This window comes from Dendrobates tinctorius, unplaced genomic scaffold, assembly GCF_039654945.1.
Source record: "Dendrobates tinctorius isolate UK_male_01 unplaced genomic scaffold, ASM3965494v1 ptg000181l, whole genome shotgun sequence".
In the NCBI taxonomy this organism is placed as follows: domain Eukaryota; kingdom Metazoa; phylum Chordata; class Amphibia; order Anura; family Dendrobatidae; genus Dendrobates; species Dendrobates tinctorius.
Window position 1 is genome coordinate 9776871 of NW_027361848.1, and position 15100 is coordinate 9791970.

Here is a 15100-nt window from a genome sequence, read left to right on the forward strand (position 1 = left end):
TAACCACCTTGAGAGCATTAAGGAACAAATGAAACGATTAAATGAAAATAAAATCAACAGTAATCTTATTGACACAATGAATCCGAACACAGATATGAGTAAAATTATTACACCCACTCCGATAGAAATTGCATCACCGGCACTTATAGAATTTCCTGAATCCACACCGATATCACTATTGGATTTTTCTATTTATGATAATGATTTATCTAATACAATCAACAGTGAATTAATTTTAATTGACAATTCCAACACAAATAATACAGCCACTGTTCCTTTTTTGCCACGAGCACTGAAAAGTACACAGATCAAAGATATAAAAAACTTTTTTTCTCCAAAAAATGGAAAAAGAAAAGGTCCTTTAGAGGAAGCAGAGGGGGGAGAAAAAAAGAAAGGGAAAGTAAAATAAGAAATAAAAGCAAAAATAGCTATGAAAATAATATTTTTAACCTATCTTCATATCTCCTCACAACAGAGGGGGCGGAGCCTGAACGTTGGTGGAGCAAGAAGCAGGAAACCTGAGCTCCCGGACAAATGCACCAAAAGGGGCTCTAATATCATCAGAGCCTTCTTTTTATACCATCCCCGCATTACAACCCAAACCAGGACCCCACTGGATCGCATAGACCCTGGGTGGCAAGTCACGTTCGGGATAAAGAAGGGATTCATATAACTGTGGCCCTGCAGGCGGGAGATTGCCGGAGTGGCGGAAGGATATACTGCTAACAGCACCATCGCCTCGGGTAGAGGACTTCACCCCTGACCTAAGGCTGTCAGATAAGAGAGACCCCGGAGCTAACCCTCCCCTGCAAATAAGGTACCATTGCGAAACCCCCTGACCAGGACACATAAAATCGCTACTATTTTCATAGCTGGGGGACGGCTACAGAGAGTGTGTATCACGCCGCAGCATTGAAAATAGTCCCGTCGGGCTTGCAGAAGACACGCGGCCCGGGACCTAGAATAGACGTGCAGCGGCACGCTTCAGCCTCCTCCCCTCTCTGGAATCAGTGAGAGAGATCTGAGGAATTAAAGCGTCTCCTGGAGCTGAGGTAACATTGAAATAACAGAAGCAAGGTGACGGAGTGTCTTAAGCAGAGGGGTCTGATTCATGATTCAGGGGACAGAGGACCAGGAGAGCATGGTCATTCTCCCTAACTCCGTAGCAATAAAGGAGATAATCAATTAATCAAGTGGGGGCCTGAGACTGTCTGACCCGAGGGGTGCGAGGAGAGAAGGGAGTAATATAAGGAGCCTTAGATCTGTATTAAGCGCTCCCCCCCCACCAGTGCTGTCCCTACATCTTTCATCCACCCCTTATTTGCTTTCTAATTAACCCATGTTATACCTAGCTGTACGAATATAAGAGAGGATTTTCTGGAAAACCAGCAGAAAGAGGTTATAGACTGCCATCTAGTGACCAGAGCCAGAACGACATCTCTTTCCATTGTTTATCACTTATAAGATTGGGCATAAAATGGAACATTAGCTAAATTCATAGCCAGCGAGAGGAATTCTAATCTTCAAACTGCTCTATTCTTCTCTGCTTTAGATAACTGCAAAAATGGGGAGATCCAGCGTAAAAACGCAAAAGAGCATGCCCAAACCTACAAAGTCCACTACGCAAACAGACATGGATGACTTTCTTACAAAACAAACGGTTCCGTCAGATTCTCTTAAACCATCCAAGCTTCGTGATTTGACCTCATTAGGAGATTCAGATTCTGAACCGGAGAGTGACTCTGACACGGGCAGCACAGCGAGAGAGGCCTTAGTCACTCGTTCGTTCATCAAACGTATATTGTCTAAAGCTCTTGAGCCAATAGGACAAGAACTTGCAGAGATAAAACACGACCTAAAACTTCAAGGCCACAGACTTGAGACATTGGAAAATTCGCAAGTTGCCATGACGCAAAGTTCGAACGCTGTACTAGACTCTTTAAAAGTCCATGAAATCCAACTACATACAATTCACACGGTGCTAGAAGATCATGAGAACAGAGAACGTCGTAACAACATAAGAGTTAAAGGCCTTTCTGAAACGGTGGCCTTTGAGGCGTTATGGAAAGCAACACAAGAGATATTCAAAGAACTACTTAATGAATCAGATCCGCAGGAAATCGAACTGGTGAGAGTACACAGAGCATTGCGTCCGAGGCCTTCTCAAGGGGAAACTCCACGAGATGTGATCTGTCGCTTCCTCGATTATCGAGCAAAAGACTTAGTTCTTCGCAGAGCGCGGGAGGCGCAGGAGATCTCGTATGAAGGCTCACAAATTAAACTTTTCCAGGATTTATCGGCCAGCACTCTCAGGAAGCGGAGGATCTTGAAACCGTTCACTGAAGCATTGATAAAAAAAGGCGTCCGTTTTAGATGGTTGTTCCCGTTTGGAGTACATATCACAAATGGAGACAAAGGTATCTCAGCAAGAACATCACAAGACATCAAAGAGGCATGTGAGTCCTTGGGGATTGAGCTGGAGGCCTACCCGGACCTGGAGTCCTTCCATTCGGCGACCCTATTGCATCCGCTGCCAGATGACTCGGCGTGGCAGATAGCCCTGACGCCAAAATCACAAAGGCTGAAAAGGAAGCTGACAAAGACCTCGCTTCCTAAGGACTCCAGAGACAATACTTGATCTTTGGGTTAGACCCAGATTTTGCAGTTAAGTTTTCTTAGTGTCTACCCCAGTTGGGGTATTGAATGTGGTTGAAGCAAATCTGATGGGGTTGGCGTGCTTTTCAAAATATGGGTAAGCACTGCTGCCACATCTATCCAATAATTCGTTGTAAGGTTTCAACCTAGATTTAGTTACAGCCCAAACTGGGCATTCTCCTAGAATGGAGCATTTCATATTTCATATTTAGTTTATAAGGTTGATTGGAATTTTCCTCAAGCTGGCATTCTATGAAACAATGTCAGTAGGTAACTATGGTACGTTGGCATATTGGTCAATGATATTGTGCAACTTAATAACATGGATAATGTTAATATTGTGTTCTCCCCCTCTTTACCTTTCTGTTTTCTCTACCCTTTTCTTTCTTTCGTCTGGTCTACTTGTCCTAGACCCCCTCCCCACACCTATAGGCACAAGGATTCGTCTCCGTCGTGAGCTGCAAGGATGCTGCTGTGTACAGAAACATGATGGATTCGGATAAGGTACACACATTCATCTCTTTTAACGCACATGGGCTGAACTCTCCAAACACTAGACGCCACACATTACAACTATTCAAAAAACAGCAGGCAGCAGTATTGCTTATTCAGGAAACGCACTTCAAACCGGATAAATTGCCCTCCTTTGAAAGCTCGATTTATGATAAATGGTTTCATGCGACAACCACCCAGTCCGGTTCCAGAGGAGTGTCAATAGCAGTGGCAAGGGGAGTGCCCTTCCAGCTAAGAGAAACTATGGCGGACCCTCAGGGTCGTTACATCTTTGTCAAAGGTCTACTAAACGGTGCCCTGGTAACATTGTGCAGTTTATACGCACCAAATAAAAAACTATTGAGATGGGTACTCTCAACACTGAAAAAAATTGATGGCTTTAGAGAGGGTGCATTGATAGTGGGTGGGGACTTGAATGTTGCATTAGAGCCTTTGCTAGACACGACTAAACAGAAAAGTTCGCTCTCACCTAAAGATCTTTACAGAATAAAGTCACAACTGGGATCTCTACAATTGATTGACACATGGAGATATCTAAACCCCTCTGACCGAGACTACACCTTCTACTCCCACCCTCATAAATCTTACCACCGTTTAGACTATATTTTTATATCCAGTAAAATGCTTGCCAATATACAACAGGCGAAAATAATTCCGAATATTTATTCCGATCACTCTTCGGTTTTGTTAAAATTCTCATTATCTAAAGCCTTTCCCCGACATAGAGTATGGCGGCTCAATGAGTCAGTACTTGGAAGTACCGAGGTACAGACACGTATAAACAAAGTGCTCTCCCAATATTTTGAGCAAAATGCTTCACCAGAAATTTCCTCACAGATACTATGGGAAGCACATAAGTCAGTTGTCAGAGGGGAGTTGATATCTATCACTTCCTTTCTAAATAAACTGCAACAAAAAGAAATCCAGGATCTTTATGATAGTATATCACAGCTGGAGCTTACACATAAACATAAAATAGATCAACATAGCTTAGAGAAGCTGCAACAAAAAAGACAGCAACTTAAAGACATATTAAACTCGAGATCTGCTAAGCTATATGCAACATGGAAAAACAGAATGTACGTCCATGGAGACAAAGCATCCAAATTAATGTTATCGCAACTAAGGAAGCGGCAGTCACGTACGCTGATTAACTCAATTAAGAATGAACAAGGGTTCAGCTCGCAAGCTCCTGAGCACATGGAGCGGGCATTCCTTGACTACTATAAGAAATTATATAATCTCCGTCCGGAAGATAACGCCGATTCCGCACTTAAAAGAAGCATGGACACTAGGTCCTTCCTAAGCACTTTAGATCTGCCTGTCTTGTCTGATTCCCAAAAACAATATCTTACTAGACCTTTTTCACTGGGGGAGTTGCAGTCCGCCCTGTCAAAGTGCCCGAAGGGGAAAGCGCCCGGTCCAGATGGATTCTCAGCACTTTACTATAAATCCTTCTCTGGCCTCCTACTCCCACATTTATTGAACGTTTGCAACGCAGTTTTACAAGGCCACCCATTGCCAAACCAAATGCTTACAGCCAGAATATCCCTAATACACAAAGAGGGGAAGGATCCTGAACAATGTAGTAGCTATAGACCAATCTCTCTCCTTAATGTGGACCTAAAAATCCTAGCAGGGCTGATGGCAAAAAGAATGGCCAAGTCATTGCCAAATTTGATTTCCTTAAATCAGACCGGGTTTGTGGGTGGAAGGGAGGGAAGGGATAATGTCCATAAAGTATTGCACCTTCTTCAATACGCAAAAAATCGTAAACTACCATTGATGCTTCTTGGAACAGATGCAGAGAAGGCCTTTGACAGGGTGGACTGGGTATACCTACGGGAAGTGTTGATCAAGTTTGAGATACCCGAAGCGTTTATAGCAGCCGTAATGGCAATGTACGATAAGCCCACAGCACATATTAGGATTAACGATTTTACAACAGATGCATTTACTATAAAGAACGGAACAAGACAGGGCTGTCCCCTATCCCCGTTGTTATTTGTGCTAGCAATGGAACCTCTCTTAAAGGCCATACAAGTACATGAGGGAATAGAGGGTATTCGCATCAATAAGACACACTATAAAATAGCGGCATTTGCTGACGATCTCTTAGTCTTGATGACTAATCCTTTGCTGGGACTCCCAACATTGATGGCTCTTATAGATCAATATAGCAAAATTTCCAATTTTAAAGTAAATATGTCTAAGTCGGAAGCGCTAGACATACATATATCCCCGAATACCTTAGCTAAACTAAAAAGTACATACCCATTCACCTGGCCAAAACAATATATCAAATATTTAGGTGTAAAGATAGGAAGATCGGATAGAGACCTTTTTCAACAGAATATTCCCCCCCTAATTGCCTCAGTAGAAACCATCATGAAATCATGGAGGGACTCGTATGTGTCGTGGATGGGAAGGAAAAATTTACTGAAGAGCCTAATCTTACCCAAGTTCATATATATTTTCCAAATGCTCCCTATAACCATCCCCAAATCGTATCTTTTTAAAATTAATACATTATTCCGCAGATATGTTTGGAAAAAGCAAAAGCCCCGATTAGCATACAGGACATTAACATTAAACAAATCGAGGGGTGGGATGGGTGCACCAGACATAATGAGGTACTACCAAGCGACAATGCTTACCAGAGTGGTAGACCTGTTGCGGTCTCCTAACAATAAGCAGTGGATTGAGGTGGAGGAAGCCCTAGCACCTTATCCCCTGAGATCCATCCTTTTGGCATATCCTTGTAAAAACATAAACAAAAATCTACCTAATATACACACCAAAGCTACCTTAAAATTATGGAAGGGATTGGTGAAAACTCTAGTTCCCCCTTTGTCCCCCTTACTCAAGTTGGCAGATATAATGCCACATGCATCTTATTCCCGAGACAATGATGTAATCAAACCCGGTTCCCTGGCAAATGTAGCGGTTGATGACCTCTTGGCGGACGGGGCACTCCCCTCCTTTCAGGAACTGAAGAAGCAACCAGGGCTTTCCAACTTGACCTTTATACAATTCGGCTCTATAAGAGACTCCTTGGCACGGTATCTTTTAGGAGCGGACGTTACCCGCCCACTGACTGCATTTGAGACTCTCTGTGCAACAAAGGATAAACCCAAAAAGATAATGTCGTCTATTTACCAGATTTTAAATATAACTGACTGTTGTCTCAAAAGAGCTTATATAACACATTGGGAAAAGGATTTGGGATTCAAGTTTACCCCAAATCAAATATCACACATTTATAATTCATCTCATGGCCCATCACAATGTGTTAGAGCACAAGAGAATTCCTTTAAAATAGTCGCCAGATGGTATATTACACCACAGCAGAACACTTATTGGCGGACGGGGTCTTCTGCTAGATGCTGGAGATGCTGTGATTCGGAGGGAACATACTTACATATGTGGTGGTCCTGTCCACCCCTACTGCAGTTCTGGCGACTAGTAGAGGATTATATCGGGGAAATTGTGGGCAAAAAGCTTACATTGACACCGGAGATAGTGCTTTTAAATTTTCTGTCACCGACTGGACATAAAAATACTGCTCTGTTGACTCAACACATTCTTTCAGCAGCGAAACTTTTGATACCTATGAACTGGAAGTCAACTACCATTCCATCTATATCCCAATTGCAAGAGAAGGTAGATATGCTATATCAAGTAGCCAAACTGGCTGCCTTGGTGAATGGCTCACTTTCAGCTTTTGAAAGAGTATGGCACCCATGGACCCGATTCAGATCCATTAGTAGAAGTTGATAAGGCTATGGTGGCCTCCTTGCTTGGCTTTATCAGAGTGGACGAAATCCTTGTTGCCTAGTGTTCCCCCCCCCCTCCCCTTATCTCCCTTATATTCCGCCCCTATATCCCAACTTCTTCCTCTAATTTCTTGACCTCCTGTCCCTTTACTCCCTATACTGTTTTTTTTTTTTTCTCTTCTCTTTTCTTCTTTTTTGTTCTTCTTCATCTTTGTTTGAAATCATGGCATATGTGATGTAGCAGGGGCGTGTGGATGGGAAGAACCCAGATTTGAACCCAGATAATCCTGCTGCTGGAAGTTCCTTTAAGGCTGTTGGTGTCCTTAAACCTCTATATATCAATAGTTTTTGCCATGAATTGATATTTCAAACTATCTGTTTAACTCCCGAAAAGTGGAATTTGTAGGTTATATAATAATTTTGTAAGCTACCCTGTTGATTGCTTTCTTTCGGATGTAACTTGCAGATTTCAATAAATAAAACATTAAAACAAAACATATCTCCTCACAACAGAAGAGAAGAAAGTTCTCTCCAAAGGTTTAACTTTCTGTCCTATGCATAAAACCAATGACTTTGATCTTTTCCTAGACCTACAAGTATTTATTAGGAAATTAACATTAAAACGACATTTCTTATTAAAAGAATCAAATCAGATATCAAACTCCAAAGATGATAACATGTCTAAAGAAAGTGATTTCTCAAATAATGAAATTATTGAAACTGGATTTCATTTGGATGTACCTGTCAAGTCTAATTTCTATCCCATTGAAAATAAGGGTCATTTTTTGAATGTATTTAATGATGTTGTACAAAAGAAATTTAAAGAAATTACCTCTATTAAAGACAAATATCACTATAAAAATAATTTGAATAGGGGCGAAAAATTGGCATTACAGGCATTGAAGACTAATACTGATATTATAATTCGGTCAGCAGATAAAGGAGGAGGGATAGTTATTCAGAACAGATCTGATTATTGTAATGAAGCAATGAGAATACTATCCGATGAAAAATATTATAGCAAAAACTCATTTGACATCATCCCAAGAATAAAATTAAACTATGATATATTAATCCAGGAGGGCAAAAAAACGAACATTTTTAATAAAAAGGAATTAAAATTTCTTACTGTTCAAAATTCACGAATTCCTTTCTTTTATCACCTACCAAAAATTCATAAGAGTTTAGTAAACCCCCCAGGGAGACCGATTATTTCAGGGATAGGTTCTTTAACGAGCAACCTATCCCATTATATCGATAGAATTATGGTGACTAATGTTCCACTTTTAAAAAGCTACATTAGAGATTCTACTCATCTTATCAAATGTCTACAGCAAATTCAATGGAAATCAGGCTATCTTTTACTCACTATGGATGTATCCTCACTATATTCAAATATATCACACAACTTGGGGTTAGCCTGTTTTAACAAGATTTTAGTAAGAGACAATAGGTTGTCTAAAGATCAAAAGAAGTTTTTATTAAAAGGCATGGATTTTATTTTGAGAAATAATTATTTTACATTTGATGGATATTTATACCACCAGAAGCTCGGGACCGCGATGGGCTCGAAGGTCGCACCTACATATGCAAATATTTTTATGGGGGTTTTTGAAGATTTTTATATTTTTAATACCAAGTGGTGCAATAATTTAATCATGTATGAGAGATTTATTGACGACCTTTTCTTTATCTGGGATAACTCTGATAGTAGCATTAATAACTTTATTCATGACATTAATAACAATAACTGGGGACTATCATTTTCCTCAGTTTATGAACATGAGAGTATTAATTTTTTAGATATAACTATTTTTATCAAGGACAATACCATTTTAACCAAAACCTTTTTTAAAAATGTGGATATTAATAGTTATATTCCCTTTGATAGTGGACATTATGGAAAATGGCTGAGGAATATCCCAGAGAATCAGTTTAAGAGGATTAGAAAAAATTGTTCTAGCTTTGAGGACTTCAAAGATCAGGCTGATATTTTAAAAAATAGGTTCATGGATAAAAAATACCCCAATAATCTGATCAAAAGTGCTTATAATAGATGTGTCAATATATCACAAGACACTCTCATTTATGGACAAAAAATAGTCAAACCCGATAATAAAAAATTCATGACTAATTTTATTACTCAATATTGTGCCGAACACACAAGAATACGGAAAATTTTGTGTGATAATTGGTATATACTTTTAAATGATCCTATATTACAAAAATTTCTACCTAATAATCCAGGAATAACTTTCAGAAGGGCACCAACTATTAAGGGATTGGTGGCCCCTAGTCGACAAAAAACTGAATTAACATTGAATCCAATTCAGGCCCCTTTGAAAGGGATTTATAAATGTGGAAGGAGAAATTGTCTCTGTTGTAATATTATTACTCATAGAGAAAAATCTGTAAAATCATCTACCACCAATGAAATTTTTCCTATAAAGAATTATTTGAGTTGCACTACGGAATTTGTGATATATCTTATTGAGTGTGGATGCGGAAAACAATATGTTGGAAGAACAACCCAACCGCTACATTTAAGGGTTAACTCGCATAGATGTAACATCAAAAAAGGTTTTTTACAACATGGTCTTTCTAGACATTTCACTATAAAACATAATAAGGATCCAAGTGGACTAAAAATTAGCCCAATTGAACATATTCCTGTTAATTTTCCTGACAGGATAGGGCAATTAAATAGAAAAGAAGTATTTTGGATCTATAGGTTAAATACACTCAAGCCATTTGGTTTAAACGAAATTTCAGAGGTTTTTCTTTAGAATAGAATAAATTTGATGATTTTCTCTTTTAATAATTTTTAATGATGCATGTACCTGTTATTCAGAATTTATTTTATCTAATCTGGTATGTTTTAACCCCTTTTTTATGTGCGACTTTTTATTCCATGTATTTTATTTCTATAATGTGGATGAATTAATTTATTCCTTTATATATTTTTTACTTTTATATGTTTTTATTTTTTCTGTAGAAAATAGTGTTATTTTTCCTGTATTGAAGATGGGTGGTTTTTTTCCTTTTCCCCTCCTTTATCTTTCTCTTCCTCTGTATGAGGGACAATACGGGTAGCGATCCTGGTTCCTTTCATCGAACGCTACGCAAGCTCTTCGTAGTCAGTGTCTTTGCCCTCTTACTATCAGATATTCTGAATATTTGTGAATGAAACCAACGTCTCCTTTTCAAGTGACGTGTGAGAGTTTTCTATAATCAATTGCAGTATCCACGGACACATATATATATATATATATTTTTTTTTTAATTGGTGATTCAAACATTTTTTAAAAAAAGCAAGAGAAAGCTTCCTTTATTGTCAAATAAATTATACATATCATTTTTAATTATAACATTTTATCTTTTCTCCACTAGTCCTTTTTCTCCCTCTCTGCCAGGTATGACCTGACCGTGGTTCAGTGCACTAAGATATACATTTCTTTGCCAAAAAGTTTTTTTTTAGATGTCATGAGTTCGTTTTTTAATATATACATATATATTTTTTTCTTTCGGTCCTCTTTTCTTTTCTTTTTTCTTTTTTTCATTTTTTCTATAATAAAAACATTGCTTTTAATGAATTGAGATTAATTAGTGCATTAGTTCAACTGTGATACTTTGAACCCTGACATTTGCACCAGATGACATGTGACCTTTTTGGCGCCGCTTTTTGAAATCATGCTGTATATAACCTGTGACAGTTCTGTTTGATCATATATTGTCATCCCCTGATGAAGAAATGGTATACATTTCGAAACGCGTTGGGAAATAAATGGATTAATCTTTCTCCTAAATATTGGATTGGTGAATTTATCTGGCAGCGCACAAAAGTCCGAGAATTTATTCCAAAATCTGATGTTATATCAGGCTGCACAGATCGGCGCACGTGCCAGAAATATCTGAAGGAATGGTTTCTTCCCTGTTAAAATTAACGGCTTCCTATTGGCTCTCTGGGGTATATAACCTCGTGACACACTCACCTTTGACACGCCCCCGGAAGAAGCAATTGCGAAACGCGCGTTGGGGAGGTCACACCACGCACTGTCACAGACGCTTGTTTATATGAGGTAATTGTCCCTTTATATCCTTTATTGCACTTAGGATTTTTATCCATGATGACGTTAGTTATGTTAATGGGACGGGTATTTAGGGTCTAGGTTCATACATAATTAGCACTACAGCTATTATTGTGTTGGCACCATTTGTGTACTTGCAATTTGCATATAGCTAATATTGTGTTTGTATTTTCAGCTGCTAATTTATGTTTATTGGCCTGAGATATATGGAATCATGTATAGGATTGCCTAAGATATATTTTCTTGCGTCTTGGACGTATAATTCCTCCTGCTAAGTATTTTGTCTTTTTAAATAATTTTAAAAATTTTAATAATTTTAATTCAATAAACGTTGTGTTTTTATTATTTCTGGGTCTCTTCAGTTTGGCAATATGAGTATGTAAGCCCGACATTTTTTGTATTCTTGCGGTTAATGAAGTGCCAGTATACTTGGTATTAGGACTATTTGTTGATGGATGATATCTATTGCCAAAAATTTTTTTTTATAGAAACAGCTGGGGGTTAACCCAAACTTAGCTTCCAGCCTCGTTTCCCCGTCCACACAGTTCATCAGGAGGCACAATAAGGAACCAGCCAAATCATGGATGTGAGCTGTCCAGATAGAGAGGCAAACCTGTCCAAATGCCATATAGGACTAGTTTATATATCCTAAAATGGAGTCCAAGGACCAATCATGTCCAGTCAAGACAGATACACCCACATTTCCTAGGTCACACTAGGTCATAGATAGAGTCTCCTTAACCCCTTTCTGACATCAGACGTACTATCCCGTCCATGGGACCCGGGCCCCTATGCCCATGGACGGGATAGTACGTCTAGCGCGATCAGCGGCGCCCACGTGGTGAGCGCCGCTGATCGCGGCTGGGTGTCAGCTGATTATCACAGCTGACACCCGGCACAATGTGTCAGGGGCGGTCACGGACCGCCCCCGACATGTTAACCCCTTGCACATCGCGGTGTACCGGGGGTTAAAGGGAAGCATCGGCAGGGAGGGGGCTCCCTCCGTGCTTCCCTGAGCCCCCACAGCAGCGCAATGCGCAGCGCTGCTGCGGGGGGCTCTTTCCCTGCAGGCCCCCGAATCCAAGATGGCGACGGGGGCCTTCGGGGGCCTGCAGGGAGCTGGCTTCCTCAGTGCCTGCAAAGCGCAGGCATGAGGAAGTCTGCAGTAGTGCCTGTGACAGATCGCTGATCTGTCACAGTGATCTGTGATGTGACAGATCAGCGATCTGTCACAGGACAGTGATGTCCCACCTGGGACTATGTAATAAAGTAAAAAAAAAAAAAAAAAAAAGTGTTAAAATAAATTTAAAAAAAAAAAAAAATCGCCAAATAAATTAGAAAAAAAAAAAAAATATTCCCCCAATAAATCCATTTTTTGGAAATAAAAAAACAAACAATAGAAGTACACATATTAGGTATCGCCGCGTCCGTAACGACCCACCCTATAAAGCTGTCCTATTAGTTAACCCGTTTAGAGAACCCCTTAAAAAATAAAAAACAAAGCAAAAAATAATGATTTATTATCATACCGCCAAACAAAAAGTGCAATAACGCGCGATCAAAAAGACGCATATAAATATCCATGGTACCGCTGAAAACGTCATTTTGTCCCGCAAAAAACGAGCTGCCATACAGCATGATCAGCGAAAAAATAAAAAAGTTATAGCTCGCAGAATAAAGCGATGCAAAAATAATCATTTTTTATATAAAATAGTTTTCATTGCATAAAACCACCAAAACATAAAAAAATGACCTAAATGAGGTATCGCTGTAACCGTACTGACCCGGAGAATAAAACCACTTTATCAATTTTACCGCACGCGGAACGGTGTAAACACCCACCCCCAAAAGAAATTCATGAAACGCTGGTTTTTGTTCATTCTGCATCCCAAAAATCGGAATAAAAAGCGATCAAAAAATGTCACATGCCCGAAAATGGTAACAATAAAAACGTCAACTCGTCCCGCAAAAAATAAGACCTCACATGACTCGGTGGGTCGAAATATGGAAAAATTATAGCTCTCAATATGTGGTGATGCAAAAACTATTTTTACAATAAAAAGCGTCTTTTAGCGTGCGACAGCTGCCAAAAATAAAAACCGCCATAAATAGTAAATCAAACCCCCCGTTATCACCCCCTTAGTTAGGGAAAAATAATAAAAGAAAATGTATTTATTTCCATTTTTCCATTAGAGTTAGGGCTAGGGTTAGGGCCAGGGCTAGGGCTGAAATTAGGGTTAGCGGTGTGTTGGGGTTCGGGTTGGAATTAGAATTGGGGGTTTCCACTGTTTGGGCACATCAGGGGCTCTCCAAATGCAACATGGCGTCTGATCTCAATTCCAGCCAATTCTGAGTTGAAAAAGTCAAATAGTGCTCCTTCCCTTCCAAGCTCTGCCATGCGCCCAAACAGTGTTTTACCCCCACATGTAGGGTATCAGCCTACTCAGGACAATTTGCAAAACAACTTTTGGGGTCCAATTTCTCCTATTACCCTTAGGAAAATAAAAAATTGGGGGCAAAAATATCATTTTTGTGGAAAAAAATTATTTTTTTATTTTCACATCCGAGCGTTATAAACTTCTGTGAAGCACTTGGGGGGTTCAAAGTGCTCACCACACATCTAGATAAGTTCCGTGGGGGGTCTAGTGTCCAAAATGGGGTCACTTGTGGGGAGTTTCAATAGTTTAGGTACATCAGGGGCTCTCCAAACGCACGACACCCGCAGACCATTCCATCAAAGTCTGCATTCCAAAACATCACTATTTCCCTTCCGAGCCCCGACGTGTGCCCATACAATAGTTTTCTCCCACATATGGGGTATCAGTGTACTCAGGACAAATTGGACAACAACTTTTGGGGTCCAATTTCTCCTGTTATCCTTGGGAAAATTAAAAAATTGGGGACCAATTGATCATGCTTGTGGAAAAAATACGATTTTTTTATTTTCATGCCCGGGCATTATAAACTTCTGTGAAGCCCTTTGGGGTTCAAAGTGCTCACCACACATCTAGATAAGTTCCTTAGGAGGTCTAGTTTCCAAAATGTGGTCATTTGTGGGGGGTTTCCACTGTTTAGGTACATTAGGGGCTCTCCAAAGGCAACATGACACCCGCAGAACATTCCCTCAAAGTCTGCATTCCAAAATGTCACTATTTCCCTTCTGAGCCCCGACGTGTGTCCATACAGTAGTTTTCTCCCACATATGGGGTGTAAGCGTACTCAGCACAAATTGGACAACTTTTGGGGTTCAATTTCTCCTGTTACCCTTGGGAAAATAACAAAAAAAATGGTGACTAAAAGATCATGTTTGTGGAAAAAATACGAATTTTTTATTTTCACGCCCGGGCGTTATAAACTTCTGTGAAGCATTGGGGGGTTCAAAGTGCTCACCACACATCTAGATAAGTTCCTTAGGGGGTATAGTTTCCAAAATGGTGTCATTTGTGGGGGGGTTTCCACTGTTTTGGTACATCAGGGGTTTTCCAATCGCGACATGGTGTCCGATCTCAATTCCAGCCACAAACGTCAAATGGCCCTGCTTCCTTTCCGAGCTCTGCCATGTGCCCAAATAGTGGTTTACCTCCACATGTGGGGTATCAGCGTACTCAGGACAAATTGCACAATAACTTTTAGGGTCCTATCACCCTTGGGAAAATAAAAATTGGGGGTGAAAAGATCATTTTTGTGGAAAAAATATGAAAAAATATGATTTTTTAATTGTACCGCTGTACGTTATAAACTTCTGCGAAGCCCTTGTGGGTTCAAAGTTCTCACCACATATCTAGATAAGTTCCTTGGGGGGTCTAGTTTCCAAAATGGGGTCACTTGTTTTGGTACATCAGGGGTTTTCCAAACGTGACATGGCGTCCGATCTGAATTCCAGCCAATTTTGCATTGAAAAAGTCAAACGGCGCTCCTTCCCTTCTGAGCTCTGCCATGCGCCGAAACAGTCGTTCCCCCCCACATATCAGGTATCAGCGTACTCAGGACAAATTGCACAATAACTTTTGCAGTCCAATTTCTCCTGTTACCCTTGGTAAAATAAAAAAAATTGAACCTGAAGTATTT

At 39.9% G+C, this 15100-nt stretch overlaps 2 protein-coding genes across 6 annotated transcripts in view; one reads left to right on the forward strand and one right to left on the reverse strand.

Annotated features, from left to right (window-relative positions):
* Positions 1 to 15100, reverse strand: part of GNPAT (glyceronephosphate O-acyltransferase) — a 447736-nt gene that overhangs the window by 318831 nt on the left and 113805 nt on the right. The window lies entirely within an intron of this gene.
* On the forward strand, positions 490 to 2732 carry LOC141054959 (uncharacterized). Its single transcript, XM_073551871.1, has 2 exons — positions 490 to 817; positions 1553 to 2732. The coding sequence occupies exon 2, from the start codon at positions 1565 to 1567 to the stop codon at positions 2636 to 2638; it is 1074 nt and encodes a 357-aa protein (XP_073407972.1). The 5' UTR covers positions 490 to 817; positions 1553 to 1564; the 3' UTR covers positions 2639 to 2732.